General features: G+C 44.0%; 1 protein-coding gene across 11 annotated transcripts in view; it reads right to left on the bottom strand.

Annotated features, from left to right (window-relative positions):
- Positions 1-25080, bottom strand: part of CACNA1B (calcium voltage-gated channel subunit alpha1 B) — a 325506-nt gene that overhangs the window by 37572 nt on the left and 262854 nt on the right. For all 11 annotated transcript variants that reach the window (XM_083485649.1, XM_083485651.1, XM_083485652.1 and 8 more), the window contains 9 exons: positions 23941-24078; positions 23573-23774; positions 22741-22905; positions 21082-21192; positions 19496-19579; positions 8175-8291; positions 6236-6301; positions 4536-4627; positions 97-247 (listed from right to left, as the gene is read on the bottom strand). In XM_083485649.1, coding sequence (XP_083341775.1) covers positions 97-247; positions 4536-4627; positions 6236-6301; positions 8175-8291; positions 19496-19579; positions 21082-21192; positions 22741-22905; positions 23573-23774; positions 23941-24078 — 1126 coding nt within the window. The remainder of the gene's footprint in view (positions 1-96; positions 248-4535; positions 4628-6235; positions 6302-8174; positions 8292-19495; positions 19580-21081; positions 21193-22740; positions 22906-23572; positions 23775-23940; positions 24079-25080) is intronic.

Here is a 25080-nt window from a genome sequence, read left to right as displayed (position 1 = left end):
TAAAATGCCTATCTCTGAGGGGCTGAGGACCTTGAACGTGGAGGGTAGCTGCAGCACAGGGATGGGCAAGCAAGACAAGCGGAATGACCAACTCACCAGAAAGGAGCAGAGGAAGATGAAGGAGACAAAGTAAAAGTAGGCAAAGTCACTGCCGCACTCATTTTTGCCAAGGTTGGAGAGCTTATCGCAGGCTTGGTTGCTGAGACATGCAAGCATGATTTCATGCCAAGCTTCCCCAGTGGCGCTCCTGAAAGCAGAAAAAAGAAGTTGTCTTATTGAACTAAAAAGAAGAGTACAAAATTATGCATAGGGTGAAGAAGGGAATAGAGAAAACATTTCCTCTTCTTGGAAAGCACTAGAACTCATGGACGCCCGATGAAGCTGAATATTGGGAGATTCAGGACAGGCAAAGGATGCAGAGTTAAAGTATGGAACTTGCTCCTGCAGGAGGCAGTGGTGGTCACCAACCTGGATGGCTTTAACAGAGCATTAGGCAGATTCATGGAGTGTGTAAACTCAATGGCTATGGTCTACCTTCACTGATGACAGTAGTAATGATTTTGAATACCAATTGATGGCAACTACAAAATGGGAGGATGCTATTGAGCTCTGGTTCTGCTTTCGGACAGCCCATAGCAGTGGTGTAGCGTGGGGGGTGCAGGGGGGGCCGGCCGCACTGGGCGCAACATCTGGGGGTTAGGGTTAGGGGGCGCAAATCCACGGGTTAGGGGGCGCAAATTACTTGCCTTGCCCCAAGTGCTGACAACCCACGCTACGCCACTGGCCCATAGGCATATGGTAGGACACTGTGAGAACAGGATGCTGGGCTAGGTGGGCCAATGGCCTGATCCAGCAGATCTCTTATGGTTGCTTATTGGCCTTGTACATGTATTGCATGAGTAAGCCATCTGCCTGTGGTGTACCTTAACATTCTTTAGTGGGTGGCAAAGAATGTGCAAGAGGGAGTAATCTCAGTAGAACTAGAGAAAGCAACAGTCACATCTACAATAGCTCCCTCACTGTATAGTATATCAAAAAGGTTGGGAACCTTTATCAGCCCAAGGGTGGTATTTCTTTGGCAGAGGGGAACTTCCTGGAAATGCATGTAAGTGGTGGGTGGGACAAGAGGCAAAAGTGGGTGGAGCTATCAATGCGATTCTTAGCTTTTTACAGAAGGCTACATTTTACCTACATAGAAGTTAGAGGTTCCCCAACACATACACACACACACACAGAGAGAGAGAGAGAGAGAGAGAGAGAGAGAGAGAGAGAGAGAGAGACTCCTCTACCCCTCCATCCTCCATCCAGGAAGCAAAAAGCATTATCATAGTTCAAAAGCACATTCCAGCTGTGAAGGAGAGCTGGCAAAGGGTGTGGTATGGCCTAGAAAGAGACTTGAGGTCCTGTCAGCGAGGCATGGAGAGCCACATAAGTCATGACATAAGGACCACACAAGTGAGCTCCCCCAGACCTGATCTGCTATAGGCTTTTTCCCTAACTTTGGCCCATACAGGTGTTTTGCTCATGTGTTAAAACCTACACACAAGCAGAGAGAGCAAAGATGTGTGTGTTAGGTTCTGCTGTGCCCTGGTTGTCCACCAAGTGGGGCAGAAGTAAGGAGTTCTTGAAGTGATAGAGCCCACTCCCACTTCTACAGTTTAGAAGCCTGCATAATTGGGTTCTAAATCACCCAGGGGAGTGTCACGGGTACAGGGTGCTCCCTTTGTTAGACCTTTACCCTCTAATGTTGTTTTTAGTGCTGTGACTTGCCCTGGGACTTCCTGTTGGAGGCTAGGAAATAGATAGATATAGATAGATGATGATATAGATGATAGATATAGATAGATAGATAGATAGATAGAGATATAGATGATAGATAGATAGATAGATAGATAAATATAGATATAGATGATTGATTGATAGATAGATAGATAGATGATAGATAGATGATAGACAGATAGATAGAACACAGAGACAGATTGCTTGAACTGGACTTTTCTGTCAAAGAGACCTGTGTTTTCTGTCATATCGGGGAGTGGGGGAGAGAAATTAGATCTCACAAGCTTAGAAGCAAAGCACCTAATCTCTTTATGGAAAATAAAAGACCCAATTAAATTAAGTTAGGATTTGTGCACATAAAGGATTTGTGTTCATTAACAGTTTGAATACCACAGGATTAATGCCAGGTAATGCTGAAGTATTAATGAACACAAGCCGTCTGATGTAAACAATTAAGTTTGCATTAACTTCTGCTTGGAAGGAATTGAAAGATGCAGAGGGCAGGTAGAGGCAAGGCCCTCTGCAGCTTTTATCAACATAAACTGAGCATGGGAACAGATTATGCTAACACCCATCACCCTCCCAGCTAAACAATTGGATATTTGCATACATAATCATTTAAGGACGCTTTCATGTCATGCATGACATTTTTACAATCAACAAAATATCAAACCAGAGGTGGGGAAATTTAGTCTGTCTGTGGGCCACATTCCCTTATGGGGAACCTTTCAGGGGCCACATGCTAATTGTGGGCAGGGCCTTTTTTACCCACATTTTTGCATGCTTCGAAATCTTTTTTGTTTCCTTGTGCTTACCCCTCCCCTCCAGCTTCTGTGGCTTTAATATCTGGCCGATTTGAATCTTTCAATTGGTTGGTAATCATTTTTAATGGATGTTTGTCAGGAGTGCTGGATTCCCAGCAAGAGGCTGAGAGGTAAGATGTAAGTATTTACATAAACATATGGTCAGGAGCCAGCTCTGCAGCTGCCAGTGAGATTGTTCAGCCAATTGGAAAGAAACATCCACCTTCTAGCAGTGCTGAGGAAAGCATGCAGCTGAAAAATAGAGAAGGAGCTGTCTGCATTTCCCCAGAGAGTCCCTAACTGAGGGCTTATCACTTACCTTTCCTCTGTGCTTCCCAAGCAGGGTCCACATTTTAAAGCTCTGTCTGAACCCATGAAAACCTACTCTTTAAACTGAGTTGCTGCAAACAGTAATCCACAGAAAACCCAAATTGACACGTGCTCCAATTCAGTGGTGAAGAACGAGGTGTTTTTTCAGGGAAAGCTCCAGGGCAAAAAGAGAAAAGAAAAGGTGCCTGGAGATGGAGCTTTAACGTATGCACCTGTGCCTGAAAAATGTGGATAAGCCCTAAGAGCAAATGGAAGCAGGCAGAGGTCCTACCTCTGAGGATGGGGAAGCCAGAAAGGTGGAGGATGGAGATACTATGAGAAAACGAGACTGGGAGGAAGGAAAGCAGTGAACTGAAGATGTGGACAGAGGGGAAGCCAGGGTGTTGAGAAGGTATTCCACAAGGCAGGGAACCTATACTGAAGGAAGGCCAGGGGAGGAAATAAAGCATACAGACCAGAAATAAAGCATAAATACACCAGAAGAACCTGCTGGATCAGGCCAATGGGCCATCTAGCATCCTGTTTTCACAGTGGACAACCAGATACCCCAGTGGGAAACCCACAAGAAGGAACTGAGCACAAGAACATTCTCCCCTCCTGGGGTTTCCAGCAACTGGTATTCAGAAGCATTACTGTCTCTGATTATGGAGGCAACACACAGCCATCATGGATAAATGTAAAGGGACCCCTGACCATTAGGCCCAGTCGTGGCCGACTCGGGGGTTGCGGCGCTCATCTTGCTTTACTGGCCGAGGGAGCCAGCGTACAGCTTCTGGGTCATGTGGCCAGCATGACTAAGCCGCTTCTGGAGAACCAGAGCAGTGCACGGAAATGCCATTTACCTTCCCACCGGAGCGGTACCAATTTATCTACTTGGACTTTGACGTGCTTTCAAACTGCTAGGTTGGCAGGAGCCATCATGGATAGTAGTCATGAATAGTACTCTCCTCCATGAACTTGTCTAATCCTCTCTTAAAGCCATCCAAGTTGGTGACTACCACTGACTCCTGTGGGAGTGAGATCCATGGTTTAACTATGTCCTCCATGAATAACTACTTTTTTATATGGGCTCAATAATAACATGAGGGCTCATCAAGTGAGCACTGGACATAAGAGAGCCTGCTCCCAGTGTTCTGATGTTCCTATGCACTGACAGATGAGGTGGGACCTTGCACAAACAACTTCAAGACCATCACACAAAACAAGCAGGCACTGGTGGGAACTTTGGTGTCTCATCGTTACTGTCAAATTGTTGGTGTGAATTGGTCCAACTATACTGGTCCTGGCTGGCCCATTCCTGGGAGTTGTTTCATTTTAAGTGAACACACAGATAATGATAGTTTGCTTATGAAGGGCCTCATTTCCTTCCATTGACACCCACCCCAGAAGGCACTGGCAGAGGAAGAGGGGGGCAGGAGAGCAGTGCGATCCCAGTGGGGTGCCATCGCAGCTGCCCCCCGTCAGTGCTGGGCGCCACACCCCCACAGGTGGCATGCCATGCCCCCAGGTCATGCGCCAGCCACGCCCCCACCTGCTCTCCACCCCCTGGTGCCGGAGCATGAAGCTCCGCCACTGCCAGAAGGGTCAATGAATTTGATTACAGAGAGATGGTTTATTGTTTACCGGAAAAGCAGCATCAGGGCTTGCAAAAACGTTTGGAAATTGTTGTGTCGATTGATGGCAGAGTCGTCATTCAGTGCAATGTTTCCAAAGACCTGGGGGTGGGGGAGAGGAAATGGTCAAAAAGCAGATTAAATGGAAATCCAATTGGAGGTAAAGTTATCAGAGAAGCAAGCAGAACTGACCGTGGTTCTGAGCAGCAGGCATATTGCTTAGAGATGGGAAAATATTTCAAATTCAGTTTCTCTCAATTTACTACCCCCCATCTTCAGTTTGCCTGTTGTATTCCCCCCCCTTAAAATCTGCATGAAATTTTGTATGTTTTTTCATGCACTTTTCCCCTAATATATTGGGGGAGGGGGGGATATATCTTCCTTTCCACCAGCAGGGTGGAATTGACGATCTAAACCAACAGTGTATTAAATCTGTTTTATACCAATTTAACCATTGTGGTTTCTTTAGCTTGGTGAAGGTACTAAGGTTTTTTCTGTGAACAGATCCCCAACCTACATTATGCAATGGCACATTCTAAAACAGGAACTCTGCAGCTTTTTCTGTTTCTGCCTTGAAATGAGAACGATATAAAAGAATTCAGAGAAATGCAAAATCCAGAACATAAGTAGATCCCAAAGTAGGTAATAATCAGGTCAGTTTGGAATGCACAGATATAAAATTCCTCAAGCATTCTTAGACTTGAGTTGTATGCAGCCATGATCAGAGTTGTACTGGATACAAACTACTAACTTCAAAATGAACTTCAAGATCAGGATGAAGGAATCTGTCAATTTTGGTTTCTCTCTGTTTCCCCCTTTAATCTTTAATCCAGTTCTCTATGTTTTCACAGCAGTTTGCATGCTGCTGGATATTTCTTTTAACCCTCATGAAGAATTTGTCAGCAGTTTTGTGCAAATTTCTCCAAATATGTATACGTAGTTTTGACTCAGGTACACATTTCTGGAAGCAATTTCCCCTCATATAATATATGTATGTTATTTATTTCCTCTAAGATGTTGACATCAGGCAGGCACTTTGCTGTTCTCCTTTCAACACCTGCTTAAAAAAAACAATTTGTTTCTGCAAGCCTCTCCAGATGTGTTGGTGTTGCAATGTTTTAAACTCTTTTACACACACACACACACACAGTATTTTTCTGTGTATAAGACTAGGTTTTTGTCCTAAAAAATAATGTCAAAAATTAGGGGGCGTCTTATATACGGGGCCACCTCCCCCCATTTTCTTAAATCTGAGTCCACCAAAATAGGGGGTGTCTTATACATGGGGGCATCTTATAGATGGAAAAATACTTTCTATCTATCTATCATCTATCTATCTATCTATCTATCTATCTATCTATCTATCTATCTATCATCTATCTATCATTTGCAACAATCGAGTGGCATATTAAATTTTGTTAAATAAAACAGTAAGATATGCATTTTTATGCACACTTTCCCCTAATATATGCATTTTTTTGAAAACAACAATAGCAACTGGATAACTGGATAGCACGTTGGCTGCAGTGCTGCATCACCAAGTTAATCACAAAACAATGTGAATAATGGAGGGTACCCATGTTTCAGTTCACAGATTGGTTTGGAAAATGCAAATCAGGCAGCTTCACATTAAAATGCAAAGATTTGGAATTTCTTCCCCCATCCCTACTCCAGCCTGGTGCATTTGGTATGACTACTGCTGCAATTTACCTGCATGCCAATAATGGCATAGATGAAGAAGAGCATGGCAATGAGAAGACACACGTAAGGCAATGCCTGTGGGTGAAAAAAAAAGGGGGAAAGCATCAACACCTGCATTGATACATCTAAGAACAAGAATGTTTAGTATGTGGCCACACCTGGACAAGGTTTCACATAGAAGCATAGGTTTATTGATACCCCAGAAGAATATAAAAATCCTAATGGTTTGGATCCAGGCTAAAGTTCAATTTTGCACTATACATTTAAAGAAGTAACATCATAGCATGTTAAACACTCATGGCTTCTACCAAAAAATCCTGGGAACTGTAGTTTGTTGAGGGTGTTGAGAGTTGTTAAAGGTAAAGGTAAAGGGACCCCTGACCATTAGGTCCAGTCGTGGCTGACTCTGGGGTTGCAGCGCTCATCTCACTTTATTGGCCGAAGGAGCCGGCGTACAGCTTCCAGGTCATGTGGCCAGCATGACTAAGCTGCTTCTGGCGAACCAGAGCAGTGTACGGAAATGCCGTTTACCTTTCTGCCAAAGCAGTACCTATTTATCTACTTGCACTTTGACATGCTTTCGAACTGCAAGATTGGCAAGAGCAGGGACTGAGCAATGGGAGCTCACCCCTTCGCAGGGATTCGAACCGCTGACCTTCTGATCAGCAAGCCCTAGGCTCTGTGGTTTAACCCACAGCGCCCCCCGCGTCCCCTTGAGAGTTGTTACGAGTCCCCTATTTTCTCTCTTGCTGAGCTACAATTCCCAAAGTGGTTTTACAGCCAATCCCTTTCCCTAGGGAGCTCTGGTAACTACAGCTCCGTGAGGAAAATAGAAACCATTATCATCACCCTAAACAAGTTACAGTTTTCAGGATTCTTTGAGGGACGCCTTGACTGTTTCAAGTTTCCTCACAAAACTCATGACTGCTTCCTAACAAAAATTCATATGGGTCTTGGTGCAAATTTTGCCTCACATACATATTATTGTATGCAATATGGCCTGTTATTCAAAATGTTTGCAAAGCAATTTTGTCTAGTATAATACCTCATATGTTATTTTTACTAATATATGCATTTGCAAACATTTTGAATGTATCAGTATTTTAGTAAATGTGTTTATGTATTTCTTATACATGTAACCGGCTGGATAACCGCATTGCACAATTAAATGAACCACGAACTTCATTTTTTAATCATTTTTTAAAATTAAATTTTCCAAAAAATTAACACATACATTTCAATACATAGTGAAACATTTTTTCTTTGTTTTTGTTGCTGTTATTGACTTCCCACCCCCTTATCCATGGTGGCTTATTTCTCTCCCTCTGCAGCACCTTGTCTTCTGTCTGTTATATCTAACACTACTATGATCTTTTAAGTTCTTCTGTTGCTCATAGTTCAAATCCTGATCCCGTATTCATCATATTTCTTTAAATAGTCTGAAAAAGGCTTCCGTTCTTCCACAGAAGCATGAATTTCAAAGCATAACTGTGATTCGGTTAACTTATTGTTTTGGGAAGTATGCGTTAGGTTGGATTCACCATTAAAAAAGTCAACTTAGGTATTCAAATTTATCCCAGATCCCTGACTACAACATGTCAGATAGATGGCTACCTACACTCTGTTAAAACCATAGGTGGGGAACCTCAGCCAAATATCACCTTCCAGGCCCCTCTATCTAGCCCCTGAACTTTTCCCAGGCCACTTTGCTTTGTCCCCTCCTTGAGTGATTTATGCCTGGCTGGGATGTGTCCTTGGACTCTGATAATGCCTCCTGTTTGCCTGGATGGAGGATAGATAGGGCTGTGTGAGTGTGGGTACAAACCAGCCTGCTATACAGAGGTCAAATTTACATCTGTTGTTCCACCCACTCTTCCCTCTGGTCCTGCCCACCACCCATGGCATTTGGCTCTTGGGAAGACTGCTGAGAAAGTGTCCTCTACCTCACCTTGAAAGACTGGACAAAGGTCCAGAGGAGGATCCGGATGGTGTAGCCCTGGCGAAGAAGCTTGATGAGCCTGGCTGCCCGAAATAGGCGGAGGAAGCTGAGGTTGATGAAATTGTCCTGCGGAGAGGAAAGGGTTTTGTGTCCTTCAGACACAGATGGGATCGGAAGCCACAGCCCGCAAAAAAGAAAAGAAAATTACCAGCTTCGCGTTCTAAGCAGCAAATCGGCCACCAGAAAACCTTCCAAAAGAAACATTTGTCAGTGCAGGTCACTCCACATGCAGCATGTTTGAGAAAACTCCTCTCCACAAGAGTCCCTCCCTTGGCTATGGAGAAGGTAGCCAAAAAGAAAAAAGAAGAGAAAGGCGGAGGGGAGAGATCCCTCTTATGGATTCCTGGCCTTTCAACCCTCCCACCCTACACGTTAAGGAAAAGTAGTGGGGAAGTATTATCAGCTGTGATTGTGTAGGCTGTGACTAGGGGATGTCTAAAGCAGCCTGTGTCAACCAGGGACCCCTCATATGTGACTGGACTACTGCACCCACCCAACCTGACCATTGGGCCATGCTGGTTTGGGGCTGATGGGAGTCGGAATCCAAAACAATGTCTAGAAGGCACCAAGCCAGGGAAGGCTCATATGAAATGAACCTGCCTATGCCTAAAAAACAATGTCATGAAAGGTCAGGTGAGAGCCTCCTCCATGCTATATGAAGGGAGAGGGCAACTTACTTTGAGGTAGTTCAAAACCATGTTAGCAGTTGAGCTTGGATTTTGTGTAAAATCTCTCCACTGCCCCAGTGGTCTTCTTGTTTGATTCTGCCTTATTCTCTGATTAACAACAAATAAGTCCTCTAACTAATCCAATCCAACAAAAATGATGTTGGTGTATGAGAGCAGGGGACTTCCCATCTATTGGTGAAATAGTCTCTGGGTTTGGTGTGAAGCCAATTAAATCAGAATGGGAAATTTTAGCAGCCTCGTTTCAGTTTGTTTCCTTTCTATACATATAAAAGCCCACTTTGGGTTTCCTCAAGAACAGAGCAGGGAGAGGTACCACAGTCAGACAGGGGCCTTGAAGGAAAGCTAAGCAGGTTAAAGACTTGGTTTCCCCCCACCACCCTTCATCTTTTACCATTTGTAGGGGTGGGGAACCTCGAGCCCAGGGCCCCTCGGAGCTTTCTGTTTGGCTCACAATGGCACTGTTCTGCATCCTGACCGCTTTTGACTGGCTAAAACATGTCCTTCAACTCTGATCAATCGTTTTGCTTGCCTGAATGGAGGACCGAGACAGATGTACGTACAAACTTAACTATTATTCAAAGGCCAAATTTTACACTCATTGATAGACCCACTTTTGCCTCTGGCCCTGCCCACCACTGATAGGTGGCCCTTGGAAGATTGCCCAAAAGAAGATGTGGCCCTTGGGCAGAAAAAGGTTCCCCACCCCTGTACTATTAGATGCCTTCCAGGATGAAAGCTGCCTCCCCAACCCCACCCCACACACCTTGCTAACTTGAGCTCAAGAGACTCACAGGTTTATCCAGCTATTTATTCATATGCCAGTCAGCTGATGGTTGCACCAGCAGTGCTACATTCCACCAGCTCTGTCAAGATTCAAGGGAAACAGCCGCTAAGCATGCATTTGGCTTGGCCGGCAGTTTTCTGTTTGTTTCTTTTTAAAGAGGTAAGCAGCTCAGAGTAGGGTGTCTACACCATACATGGGACTCAATCCTCAAATAAAGAGAAAAGAGAAAAGCAAAAAAAAGGAATAGATGCCCACCGAATGAGTAGACAACACTGAGCAAGCTCACAGCAAAGCAAAGCAAAGCAAGCAAGAATTCTCCTGGGCTGCTCAAGGTGGACAAATGGAAAAGCTAATAAATATTAGTTTCGGTTGTGTTATTTTTAAGCTGTTCATTTGTTTCCCACCCGCCCCTGCCCTCAAGTTAATATACCTGCCTTTCTTTCCTGATGGAGGTTCAAGGTTTCTGACAGCATCAAAACAACATAAAAATTGTACTTTTTAGCAAAAATATGAATTCAAATTGCCTTCATTTTCTTTTTAAATAGCTGTATAGTAGTAGTAGTAGTAGTAGTAGTAGTAGTAGTAATAGCAGCTTCTAATCTGCTTTTGAAGACTACAATTAGGAAAGAAAAGGAATATATATGCAGGGTTGCAATTCTGTCCTTGTAAACTCAGTTTTGATGAATTTACTAATCATGTAACTTTAAATTGTGACCATTATCAGTGGCTGATGCCCTGGCATCCCTTTGGTGTAACATCAGAGTGCAAGTAAAAATTTGGAGCTGCTCCAAAATAGTTTTAATAGAGCATTCTTGAATATGACACGACCAATTCATAATTTTTTCAAAGACACTCCCCTACTTTCTTTAAATGTGAGCTCCAGCTTCTGAGACTAAAAGTGAGCTAGAGGAAGAATATCTTCTTTGCGACAAATCAATTAGCAAACTTAAATTCTCAGCTATCAAATTAAAGACCAATATGTGGCCAGGATGCTAGACTGTTGAGTAAGTGTATGTGAAGCGGGTGAAATGTCCACATCATGTTAAATTGTTAGGGCAGCCAGTGCAAGATAATTTCTCTACTTGGGGTTCTGTTGGACTTGGGGATTTGTGGCAGCTGCACTCCCAAACCTGCTGTTTGTTCCACATATTCAGCTCCTTTCCATAAAACTGTTGTCTGCTGTTGAAGACTACATCAAAAACTGGGGATAAATAGCAGCCCTGGAAAATTAGAGTTTATCAGCATTTACAAAGCTCTCACGGGACCATTCTCAGCATCAGTTTGCAGAGAACTCAGCGGCTCGAGCAACAGAAACAGCCAGCAGAACCAACTCCTGTCCAATAAGTCAAGGCAGTCAACATGCACAGAGAGAGGTAACTCAATACATCTGTATTTCTAGTTTCCAACAATATTGACTATAATGTCAGTCAAGAGTGGCTCAAGACCCAGGACTCATATGCCTGGTCTCGGATTGCCTATTCCTTCACTACCTTTTAAAAAACTTTTCTTTAAAAAAGCTTTGATTAGAGCAGAGATTGTCAGCGTGATGCCTGTGAGTGAAGATATGTTCTTGGGAAGACTCCCATGAAGTGTCTGAGCCCCTCCAGAGTCCTCTTGGTCATGACATGGCAAGGATGGTTACCTTTTTCCTCCCCTGAAATACACTTAGGTATGAAGGAGGAAGTGGGAGGAATGATACTTGGAATGATACCAGATCTGTTGGATCTGGATCTGAGTAAAAGCCTTGGAATAGTGAATTGGGTGAGCATGTGCTGGAGAGAAGAGAGAAGGGACTAGAGAGGGTGTTCAAGGCAGTTGCTCAAAAATCTGTAAAGTGCAGTCAAACCCCAGCAGTGGCATCGCAACGGGCGGTGGGGGGGTTGCACCCCGGGTGCTGTGTCTGGGGGGGTGACAAGAAGGCACCCCACAGGGGCTCGCGGTGGCATAAGCAGCCATCACGCCGCTGCAGCTGCATGTGGAGTATCCTCCGTTTGTGGCTGCAACCACGAGAAGAGGATCCCGCCACTGGAGGCAAACCGCTATGTACAGCGCATGTGCAGCGTCGCTACGCACCGCACATGCGTCATACGTAGCGATGCCACACATGTGCCCTACGTAGCAATGCCCCGCCCCGGGTGTCATGACGTTTTCGTTCACCCCTGAATCTTATAATTTAAATTTATAATTTAGGTAAAGGTAAAGGGACCCCTGACCATTAGGTCCAGTCGTGACCGACTCTGGGGTTGCGGCGCTCATCTCGCTTTACTGGCTGAGGGAGCCGGCGTACAGGTTCCAGGTCGTGTGGCCAGCATGACTAAGCCGCTTTGGCAAACCAGAGCAGTGCATGGAAATGGCGTTTACCTTCCCGCTGGAGCAGTACCTATTTATCTACTTGCACTTTGACGTGCTTTCAAACTGCTAGGTTGGAAGGAGCTGGGACCGAGCAACGGGAGCTCACCCTGTCACGGGGATTCGAACCACTGAGCTTCTGATCGGCAAGTCCTAAGCTCTGTGGTTTAACCCACAGTGCCACCCGTGTCCCAATTTATAATTTAAATGGAGGCAAATAAACTTTTAAGTTTTCATATGTAGACTATTAACATTTCTTGCAAATAGATAGCAGTTGGGGTAAAGGGCCCAGAAAATCTTTTTGGCACACCATAGCTCAGTCAGAGTTGGGGGGGGGGGGTTCCACTGCTCTCTGAAAATCAGCTGAAATTTGCATCTATGCATATACATTAGCATATGCATATATTATGGAAATGTGTTGTGGGCCTGTGTTCTGAGTCTTATAAGTACCCAGCAATTTCCACGTTGTCAATTTCAATAAATCAGAACAGACCCATTGAAACCAATGGATCCACGTTAACCATGGCTGTCTAAAGCCCAATGATTTCTATGTGTGCATAGAAAGAAACAATTAATGCAATTCAAATATAAAACGTTTAACACCAGAACTAGCCTTTTAAAACCGGACCTCAGAAAAGACAAGGCAGTGAATGCAGCAAGCAAAGCATAATAATGTTGTTAATTTACAATGCAGATGCGAGTTCCCCCTCTCATCAGTTATAGGAAGACAAGGAATGAAGAAAGAGTAAAATGGCTACTGGCAAAATGGCAGATTCTATCCAATTACCAAGTAGCCAATAGAAAGATGATGGTACAAAGCAAAGCCCAGTCACGACCCACAATGCAGCTAGACAGACAGGGAAGCTTTATTTCCCCATCACCAGTGCAATCAGAAATCTCACAAACAAGGAAAGTGAAAGCGAAACAAATATCAAGGAAAAATAAAAAAAGCAAGAAATTTAAATATTTTGTTTTAGAAGAAATTCAATGCAACCAACCGTGTCCTATATTTGATGTTTTCATGGATGAATATTTTGCAAGGTTATTTACAAGTTTTTGAATTTAGATAATATTTTTTGGGTTTTTTTGGTTTTGAGCGGCAGGGCAGGCAACATACAGACGGAGACATGGGTTTTTCGCATTGTATGTTGTTGATTGGATGGCGTGATTCAGCAGGAAGGGAAGGGAGAAATAAAACAGAAACAGAAAAACAAAAGAGAAAATGAGTCATTGGGAACAAAAGCATAAACTTTGTACGGGAAAGGGGAGTGAAGGTGCTTATTTTTAAAAAGTTACTTTTCTAAGAACAATAAAGGCCTACAAGGAAACACAGTGCAATCAAACCATTTGCATTTTGTACCATAATGCAAATTAACACACACTTAACAAACACCTTTTGGGGGTGTCCTTTTTAATATTGTTATTATTCCCAGGCAAAGAGAGAGATGCCAGTTTCATAATTTGCATTCAGAGAGATCCTGTCACAAACGTTTCCAAGTTTCCTTATGTGGCTAATGGCCAGTTCACACCACTGTGGATGCTTCCCAGCTGTCACTATTTTGGAACAGGATCCAATCACATGTCAGATTCATGTTGCTCAGTTCTAGCTGATTAGGAGTTCTTGCACAGCAAGCCTGATCACCACCCCCATGAACCTTTCATGATAAGGAAAGTGACAGGAAAACACACTGGAAAGTATAATGCTTGCTCTAATGTGAGGGTCGGCAAGGCTTACCGGCCATGGGCCAGATCACTCCCGCGGAGATCATGTGTGGGCTGGACTGGCACAATGTGACACCGGAAATCGTGTCTGCGCATGTCCACATTACTGGAAATCGCTTCTGCGCATGCCCAGATGCCAAAAATTGTACCCATGCAGAAGCAATTTTCAGTGTCTGGGCATGCACAGACGCAATTTCTGGTATCTGCACATGTGCATATGCGATTTCCGGCGCCATTCTGTAAGTCCCTGTGCTGTGCTGCTTTAGCGCAGTGTGCGGGGGACTAGCTGAGCAGGCAGCTCAGTTTGGGGGTGGCCTGTGGGCCGGTAAAACAGTATTTGTGAGCCTAATCTGGCCCATGGGCCGCACATTGCCAACCCCGGTTCCAATGCAACATCATATAATCGCCCCACAAACAATTCAGATTAGACATTCAATTTTAAAAAGCTAACATGGTGTAATCTTGCTGCAAACAAATCAGGAGGAATACTCAATGAACTGGTAGCTGGCAGCACCTAGTGTGTGCTCATTTGCACTTACACATGTGGTGGGAAAGCCAATGGGATATGCAGTCAATATAATGCCATTCTACAGGATAGTTTGATTAAGTTGTAGGTGCACACCATGTGCACCAATCACTGTGCCCTGAGACTCTGCAGTTTCTCAAATGCCCTTCTTATATGGTGCTTGCTTGGGCTAAGAGGCAAGGAGGGCCATATTTTTTCCCATTGTTTATTGATTATTCTTTTTTATTCTATTGGTAGCTTTCTGGGGACACTGAAAGAAACTCTGAGACTAAGTTCCTTACTGCTTAGACAGTCAAACATTATACAGATCTAGTGCAATCCTCTGCAATGCAGAAATCACAACTAAAGGAGCACTGACAGAAGGCTATCCAGTCTCTTTTTAAAAACCTCCAGTAGAGTTGAACCCACCACCTTAGGAGGTAGTCTGTTGTACTGTCAAACAGCTCTTACTCTCAGAAACTTCTTCCTAACAATCAGAATCTCCTGGTTTAAGTAGTATTCTGGAGCAGCTTGCTCCATCTACTATGTGACAGCCCGTCAGGTATTTAAAGATGACCTCTTAGTCTTCTCTTTCCCCATGCTAAACATGCATGCTTACATGATAATCAAACATAGCTATGACTAATTGTTAGAGGAAACACTTGTCATGAATATGTTCTTTTGCTCCCATTGGAGTCACACACCAGAGCCTACATTAGCCTGTCTCAGCACGGTTCCTCCAAATGTTGTTGGGACTACAACTCCCACCATCCCTCACTACAGGCTATGCTGGCTGGTGCTGATGGGAGTTGGAGTCCAACACTTTCTACATTAAAATTTGCCCTGTGAAATGCAATTGAATCCTGCCCAAAAAGCAGTTAGTGGTGTAAATCAATTTGATCCTTTGCAGTCATCAAAGTTAAATTTAAAAGTCTTCCCTGTAAATCAGTTTGAAGTGAGTGCTGGCAGGGAAACTGACATACCTCCCTTTTATTTGCCTGCAGAGATAGATAGATAGATATAGATAGAGAGATATAGACAGAAGAAAGAAAGAAAGAAACATAATTCAAAGCACTCACAGAGGAAATTACAAATGACACAATAATGATGCTAAAAGAAAAACAAATTTATTAACACATTTTTTCTCCTTTTATCTTTATGCCTTGGCACATCTGCTGGTTGCTGAGCCACTCCTAGGGAAAAAAGGGCAGTGGATGACCAGGTAAGCTGGCATTCTTGGATGAAGGTACTAGCTCTTGGATAGCTGCCCTGGAATACAAGCTGAGCTCCCTGAAGCCTGCGATTCTTCTCAGAAGTGGCCCTGTCCACATAGCAGTGAGCTGTGTGGTCAAACTAAGGTCATGCCCAGATTATCTCCCAAGATTCCCCTTCCTATATGTGAGAACACAGGGTATCCAATGTTAACTCTACTTAGAGATGACCAAGTGAAATTTTTAGGAATGGCTAACTTAAGTACAGTAACAGACCCACGCTGAGTAAAACTTAGTTGGCTGCAACCCATAGGTCCATCAAGCTCAGTTTTGTCTAGGTTTACTGGTCACAGCTCACCAGGATTTCAGAAAGGGACCACTCCTATGCTCTAACACTGAGGTATTGATTTTCCATTTGTCTTGCTTTGACCATAGGAAACTGCCTTCTTCTAGGGCAAATCATGTTTTTCAACTATCTCAATATTTGTCTACTTTGAATGGTAGTGGCTTTCTAGGGTCTCAGACAGAATTCCTCTTCTCCCTCCAAAAAGCCCTGTTCCATTTTAATTTCATTTCACTGAATTTCACCAACAGTTTGTTTTTTTTGTGGGGTGGGGTTTACTATTGTCAGTGAAAATAGCACAACTTCTTTATATTTTCCTAAGGTCTTGGCCAGTGGCTATTCTATGTTGGCTGCCATTTTGAATCCTTTGTGCTGCCCAAAATCTTCTGTTGCTGCAAGATAATGTGTGGTATGTGTGTGGTGGCCACACAAAACAGTGGAGAATATTCAGATAAATCCTGCAAAGTGGACCACATTTTCTACGCATGAGCGGGATGTGTGCAAAAGAGACAGTAAATTTCAGCAATTCTGTTTACTGAGAAATTTTAGCTCAGCTCTGAGTAAAATTCCTGAATGGAGACATCATAAAAATGGGGTCCGAACATTCCAAAATTGCTGAGCTTGCACAGAGCAACTGGGAGAGAGCAGAGGAGGTGGGAATGGCTGCATACACAAATACCTCCTACCTTCCTTCACTGTTCAGAGACATAGTTTCATAAAAGACATGTTGACAGTAAAAGAATATAAATTACTGGTATGTTGACAGTAAAATACAATAAATTCAAACCACAGATGGTTGAAAAATACATCATTGTACCAGTGACCAAACCAATTCAAAATATACACAGTACTGCCTGGGATAATGCTGTTGGAGGGTTTACAAAAGTATTATTTCACTCCTATACATCTATACAACCAATGATTTCTTGGCTGGGTGGCCAGCTCCAGAGGGGGAAAAGGATGTGGCTTCCAAGACTAGCAGAGGGTACATAGCTCCCCAAAGTGGTTTGCTGGGTGGGTCAGAGCTGCAAGGCTAGTTTCCTGGCAGGTGGTTACTGGTAGGGAGAGGAGCAAGGTGGCAGGCAGGTCAGCATGGTGCAAATGCACTGGCGAAGTCAATCTGGCACTGCTGCTGGTGCATTTTCCCTGTATGAATCTTCCTGCTGCCTTGCCCCTCTCACTCACCAGTAAGCAACAGCGATCCATCTGCTGGGAAGCTGGCATAGAGTTGCACTTCTCCATACAGTGCTTCTGGCTCTATCACAGTGCAAGGGATGCCTAAGAAGGCTGAGGATGCTTCAGTTTGGAACAGTCAACTTCCTATTGCAGATTAAGGGAGCACGTTGAAAAGTGCTCTGCTGGAGTCCCCATAACTGCTGCCAGTCCTAAAGCCAGCACTGTCTAAAATTCAGCCAAGATCTCTTTGTTTCCCACCCCATCCATTCTCCCAGGGTCTAACTAGCCTGTGTTACAATAACCACTCTTTATTCTTTTTCTTTGTTGTTAATGTTTCTTTTCAAAGAAGAGTTTTCAGCCTCTTCCCAGCCGATGTCTCAGTAAAGACTCTGTCCTCCATTTAAATGCTTATAAAAATGCCTTTCGTAAAAATGTAACAAGACTTTTTTACACTACACAAAATATAGAGCAGCAATGAAACATCAATAAAAATCTCAATGAATACTGATTGGTAAAAAGATAATTTACTATTTAGTAATTAGTATGGAAAGAGGGGGAAAACTCCTCCTATTGGTGCCACCGGTGCTAATTACTAGGGTGTGTGTTCACCAAGAACTCAGCTGGGAAAGGAATGCTAAAATCTTCTCTCTTCATGTGCTGTGGTGCTGATGATTATTCTCCTCTGCATCTGGAATTTTATTTATTTATTTTAAAAAAACAGTGACAAGATTGCTCATCACATTGTTATTGTCAGGCCCTCTGATTCTGTGTGCAATTTAGGAGAAGGATCTGGGATTGCAAGACCTGCTGGGGAATGACCAAAAGATGCACTGCCATAGACAGGAGAAAGAGGTTAAGAAAGAGCAATTGAAATAAAAACATACATATATCAAAGACGAGCACAAAACCAATTGTTCCTAACCTAACAAAGCAGAAGGACACGGTCAAGAAGGAAGCAAATATGAGGGGTGAGGAACCTGTGTCCATCTGTTGTTGGATTCCATCTCCCATCAGCCACCCAACAGTCAGGGTTGGTGGGAGATGGAGTCCAGCAACAGCTGAGCCTTTACCAACCACAGGCCTCTAAGAGGCTGTTGATCCCCAACTCCCATCTAGCCCAACCTGCATGGCCAACTTCTGGGTGGGCAACAGCTTTTGGAAAGGATGACCTGAACTATTTGGGAAGGGTTTACAAAATGGCATTGACTTCAGAGAAGATGCTGGGGACTGTTTAATGCAGCTATGGCACCTTCCAGCATAAATTATGCAAATTAAATGCATTTGAAATTGGGTTCCTGGTCCATCAGAGGGATTGGGGAAGTGCTTTGAAAGGAACTAACTCTATACCCTGACCACTAGGAACTCTACTAGCACAGCACTCCTCCTAGTTTCCTGAAATATTGTTCAAGGTTATCTTCATTTTATTGAGGACAAGAAACATTGGGGGGGGGGGAGCAAAGAAAACAAAAAGGTGCAATTCCCAGTGGATTGTATCCAATTAAGTTCTACTCAGTGTAGACCTACTGAAGTGAATGAACTTAAGTTAGTCATGACCATCAATTTTCTGTGTAAGACTACATTGGATACAACCCACGGTATTGAACTATACACCCAAATACCAAATCCCATACTTAGGCTTACTTTTGTATGGAATCACAGAATAGACCCAGTCCTCTTTCCATCCAAATCCCTCTGCTAAGTGACAGAAGTGCATTATTTTTTTAATAATTAAAAAAATGAAGGTCAGTGCAAATGTAATTATGTAACACAGACCCTTAAGTTAGCACTAAGAAACTGGGACCAGGTTGGGAAATTACAAACAGACCCTGTGCCCCAGACTCTCCTCTACTGCAGACAATTCCCCCCCCCTTTACAGACAAATTCCTGAACCAAACCCCTTTACTATGGTTAGAGGAGGGAACCAGGCAGTTTGAGACAAGACACCATAGTCACTCTAATGGAATCCTCATGGTTCTGGGAATTAGGTGATCCTGCAAAGGGGAATCCCATTCTCTGGAGGCCTTTGCACAGGAGAGAGGAGAAGTTGACTTTAACGATGGTTAATACAAAACCAATACTAATTATGGGACATAACATCTAGCCATGGTTAAGAAGCATGGGAGAATCCCCTGCATGTGAGAGGAGAGAGGGTGAGAGGAAGGGGAAGAGGGCATGTGATTCCATAAGCTGCTCCTGTTTACTTACTCTAGTAACCATCTAACATTATATACCATTTATACCAGGAGTAAATAAATCCCCCCTTAGGTAGTTTATTCAAAAGCTCTTAATATTTATCCTAAATTTACATTGCAATTGTTGAATGTTGGCTTTGCAGCTCAGGTTCCTTCTATCATTTCTCCCAGTCTTCTGACAGACATCATTTCATAATGACCTGCCAACAGACTGAGGAGAAGATCATTTGGCCTGCATTCCCGCCCCCTTACACCATTTTGTTGGCTAAAGAAAGAAAGTTTGCACAGTCTGTACTCACCGCAATCTCTGTTACTAAAATATCAGTAATACTTCCCAAGACTGTGACAAAATCAAAGATGTTCCAGGCATCACGAAAATAATTCTGTAAGATCAAAAGCAACAACAAGCAGCATTACTCAGAAGTTTAAACTGCATACTAGGCTGCAATCCTCACCCCACTTACCTGACAGCAAACCCCATTTAATTCAATGGGAGTTACATCTTAGTAGACATGGGTAGGCTTGCATCCTAAGTCAGTTCTCTCCAATCTGATGCCTTTCAGATGTTGGGGGACTACAACTCCCATAATCCCTGACCATCAGCTGTGCTGGCTGGGACAGATTAAGTAGAAGTTGAACGACATCTGGAAAGCACCAGGTTAGTGATGGCTGATCTAAGTCATTTCTCTGGAAACTACAGACCTCAATAATTTGTTGTGTGCACCATGAAGTTTGATGGGAAGAGTGAGTTTCCTATGTTACACCACCCCTGAATTGCAATTTAGCTAGGAGGATCTCTAAAATGAATTGCAGAATTGCAGCAGCCTCATAAAGCTACAAATGCTACAAGCCTACAAAATACCGTATTTTTCGTTCTATAGGACGCACCTTTTCCCCTCCAAAAATGAAGGGGAAATGTGTGTGTGTCCTATGAAGTGAATGCATGCTTTTGCTGAAGCCTGGAGAGCGAGAGGGGTCGGTGTGCACCGCCCCCTCTCGCTCTCCAGGCTTCAGGCAGCTATCCGCAAGCCTTCTGAGCACGGCGGGATAGCAGCCTGAAGCCTGAAGCCTGGGGAGCGCAGCCCGGGCTCCGAAGACTTGCGGATAGCAGCCTGTTCTGGGGGCTGGCCCTGCGGCTGGGGGGGGGGGAATATTTTTTCCCCTTTATTCCCCCCCCCCCTAAAATCTAGGTGCGCCCTATGGAGCGAAAAATACGATATTTTACGCCATCTGCTAAGAGGTTGGAACCTAAATTTTGATGCTGGATGCAGAGAAGGGGAGGCATCCTTCTTAGTTTGATCTATGGTCCTGACTAGGGAAGGAGCAGAACATAAGAAGAGCCCAACCAAACTAGCATCATCTTCTCACAGGGGTCAACCAGGTGCTCCAATGGGAAGCCCTCGAGGAGAACCTGAGCACTTGCGATTCCTGTCAACTTGTATTCAGAGGCCAACTAATTCTAGTTTCCTCCCCATTGCCATCCTCATTGCTAACAGGCAGTGCTACTCTCTTGCACTGGTTTTAAGTAAGGAGCCAGGCAGATGGAGACTGGTTGGGAACAGAATGAGGTTGGTGGGGCAGTGTCCCATTCACCCTAACGCAGCAGCCTCCACTGATCAAGAGACGTAATGGAGCAGCCTCCAGGCTTCCAGTAGTGGAGGCAGAACATAGCCATTGTGAGGCAATGACTTTGGAAAGGCCACAGATTTCCCCCACTCCTGCTTGACAAAATTCAGCAATAAAACAAAACAGAATGGTACACTTTTGAAACGAAACCAGATTCATTGGGAACAGCAAAAACCCAGGAAGAAATATGAAGAAGTGGAATTTCAGGAGCATTTCTGGTGCTGGATGAGAGAGGACAATGAAAAAAGCCAGCTCATACCAGGGCGCCAAAGGCAATGATCTTCAGCACACACTCCAGAGAAAACATGGATGTAAACACAATGTTGAGGCATTTCAGCATATCTTCATATGGCTGTGGGGCACCATAGAACTAAATCAAAGAGAAAGAAAACAGGTTACTGGAAAACATGGGTTGCAATCACTCATGCATTGCAGGGTGTTGGACTAGATGGCCTTTACGGCCCCAACCATACAATCCTATTATTCTCAAACTCTTCTGTAAAGGGTTTTTTAAAGTTTAGCTTCATCCTCGTTATTCTTTTTTTTAAAAAAAATTAGTTGTTATTAATGATTTTGTTGTGTTACAAAGTAGACAAATAAGTGGAGAAGAGTACAACTGGGGGTAAAGAGGGAAGAGTGATGGGGGTTGTTCTTTCGTTCTATTGCCTAGTGTTAATGTAGGGGTTTGTGTCAGCATGACGTGGATAGGTCCTTTGTATATATATTGATTTGTATGCTGTTGCAGCGGGGATAGGTCATTGACCTGTTGTGCTGTGTATATGATAAAGCGGAACCACACTGGGGTAAAGGCATCCTTCCCCCCCCCCCCCGTGTCCTTGTGCTAATTTAAGTTTTCTGGCTAACTTTTCTAGTAGGGCAGTTTCCCATGCATTTTGGTACCAGTGGTCTATGTTCACTCCTGATAGGTCTTTCCAGTGTCTGGTATCTACAATATATAAAATATTACTCCAAGACACCACAATTAAAAATCAACGAGAACACATCATAGGATACGAAATAAACTCAAAAACGTTTTCTAAACAACCATTTAAATTCATCTCAGTCAAAAAAGAGAGAACACTCTGAAACTCATCTACGATGCTACCTAACACCAAGGAAGTTTTCACTAATATACCCAGAAACCTCATCTAAATGCTGGAGAGGCTGCACCTCCATAGGCACATACCTCCACCTGTGCTGGGAGTGCCCCAAAGTGCAATCCTTTTGGATATCAGTGATGCAGAAAAATCTCCAAAGTATCAAAACAGGTAGTAGAAGTAACTCCAGAATCAGCCTTATTAAATACCTTCCAGGATAACAATGCACATGCACATGACAAGGAACTCATAAGTCACTCACAGCAGCAAGAAACACCCTCCTACTTATTCTTTATTGTTGAAGTTTGTTAATGTTCATGCAGGAGCCAGGAGATGTATTGCCTTTGTTTCCATCATAGCAGGGATGTGGAAAAATGTGGCCCTCCAGATGTTGTGGAACTACAACTTCCATCACCCTTAATCATTGGTCATTGTGGCAGGGGTTGATGAGAGTTAGTCAAACAACACTTGGCTGGTCAGAGGTTCCCTGCCCATGCATTAAGAACATATGACGAGCCTATTGGATCAGGCTAGTGTCCAATCCAGGTCCAGCACCCTGTTCTTACAGTGGCCAGCCAGATGCATATAAGAAATTTGAAAGCAGGACCTGAGTGCAACATCACTCTTGCCTCCTGCAGGTTGCAGGAGTTGGTATTCAGAAGCTTATGGCCTCCAACAGTGGAGGGAGAAAATGACCATCAAGGACAGTAGCAGTTGCTAACCCGTTTCACTAAGTACTCATTGAATTAGCACACCCTCACGAGAACTGCTAGCTCCCCTGCCCCCTTCTTAAAAAAAAAAAAGGCAAGGAAATCAGCAACCTTCATCATCAGCACAATGGTGTTGAGTGCGATCATGACCATGATGAAATACTCGAAAGGAGGAGACACCACAAACTTCCACATCTTGTACTGGAACGACTGCTTGTTTTGAGGCATGTAGCGGGTCAGGGGTTTGGCACTTATGGCAAAGTCTATACAGGCCCTCTACAACAAAAGGAAGAGAGTGGGGGAAATCAATTGAGAAAAAGATCTGCTCACAGTTTTCACCTGCATCCAGAGTTAAGGAAAAGCTTCCAGATCCACAGTTGGCTCTTTTACATGCCTAGCCAGGAGTAAGCTATGAGGAAGGGCCATAGCTCAGTGGTAGAGCATATGCTTTGCATGCAGAAGGTCCTAGGTTCAATCCCTGGCATTTCCAGGTAGGGCTGAGAGAAAACTCTGCCTGAAATTCTGGAGAGCCATGTGCCTATCAAGGCAGACTGTACTGAGCTACCTGTTTAAAGTGTCTGACTTATACGGACACTTCTTATTAGGGGAAGGGTCATAGTTCAGTGGTAAGAGCATCTGCTTTGCATGCTCCCAGTAGGGCTGGGAGAGACTCCCTGTCTGAAACCTTGCCAGCCGGCATGGACAGTGCCAAGCAAGGTGGACCATTGGTCTGACTCTGTATCAGACAGCTTCCAATGTTAGCACAATGGGATGGGTTAAACAGCAGATGTCCTGGCATATAATGGAAATACTTTGATTTGCAAATTGATGTTGAGATATCTAATTTTGTCAGGGAGGCAAAAATCCCTCAGGGCTGGATGCTTAGCTAACCCTGCAAATATGAAAAAAGAGCCTTTCTCCATCTGGTATCCTGAGAGAGTACCTCATTTTTCTCAAGGCTGCATTCAGACATCACTTTGTCACCCTGCTCCTGGAAGGTGATGATGATCAAAGCCACAAAGATGTTCACGAAGAAAAAGGGGAAGACGACAAAATACACCACATAGAAGATGGACATCTCCATCCGGTACCCAGGGCTTGGGCCTTGGTTCTCATACGTTGCATCAACAGAATGCTTTAAAACACTGTGAGAAGGAGGTAGAGAAGGAGCAGGCAGAAATTTGGATGAATGGCTGTAACTCTGCATCTACTTTGCATGCAGAAGGACCCAGGGCTTGGGAAATACTCTTGTCTGAACCCCACCCCATCCCCCACCCCACCACAAGGCACTAACGTGCCATACAAACTTACGTTGGCCACCCCTCTCCTGTGGAGACAGTGAAGAGTGTCAACAGAGCCCAGAGGACATTGTCATAGTGGAATTCGTACTTCTTCCATTGCCTGGGCTGAGCTTGCACATCATCTTTTGCATAATCCAGATACTGGCCCCTGGAAGGAAGATGGGACACAGAATCAAAACAGGAGAATGTGGCGCTGGGCCTCACTTATGATCGGTGCTGACACCCTCCATGGGTCACCATCCCTCAAATATGCTGCCTCCATTAACCACCATTGTAATTATTTACTGCTCTTTTTCTTCCTCAGAATGTAAGTTTTGCATTGTCAGTGTGGACAAATGCTAAGCTATATAGCATCAAAGGTTGACTCTGTATATGGCAGAATCCTGTTTGCAAGTGCATATTCAAAGGCTTCAGTATGATCTGGAAACCTGATTGTTCCAGATTGTGTGGAATTTTTTTTGCATAAACAAGGGCTCTATTCTTGCAGATGCTCATGCTATATATGTGTGGATGCCAAGCTCATCACCCCATGTGGTCAAGGCTGGAGGCAGCCACATGGTCTCATTCATGCATTGGTCGACCTGTGGGTGATAACTTCTGAATGGGGTGTTTGTGTTAGGAATAGAAGAAGATGAGCCTGCTGGATCAGGCCAGTGGCCCATCTAGCCCAACATCCTGTTCCCACAATGGCCAACCAGAAGCCTATGGAAAGCCTGTAAGCAGTGCTCTCTGCTCCAGCAACTCTTCTTCAGGATACTGCCTTTGACTGTGAAGGCAGAACACAGGTAGTAGCCATTAATAAAGATCCTCCATGGATTTGTCCTTTAAAGCCATCCAAGTTGATGGCCATCACTAACGTATGTGGGAGCGAGTTCCATAGTCTAACTCTACATTGCCTGAAGAAGTACCTTGTTTTGTTTGTCCTAAATCTTCCATCATTCAAGTAGGACTTGAGCAAAAAAAAACCCTCTCTCCTCCTGAGGTTTCTATCAACTGGTCACCAGAAGCATACTGCTTCTGATACTGGGGATAGAATATAGGCATCAGGGTTAATAGCCATTGACCCTGATTGCTACATTCTATCTCCACAGTTGGTGGGTGGTATGCTTCTGAATCATTGTCTGCTTGCCACCCATGGAACCAATGAGCA

This window comes from Podarcis liolepis, assembly GCF_965112155.1.
Source record: "Podarcis liolepis genome assembly, chromosome: Z".
In the NCBI taxonomy this organism is placed as follows: Eukaryota; Metazoa; Chordata; class Lepidosauria; order Squamata; family Lacertidae; genus Podarcis; species Podarcis liolepis.
The sequence above is the reverse complement of the archived record's forward strand: the minus strand, read 5'-3'. Positions and strand labels throughout refer to the sequence as shown.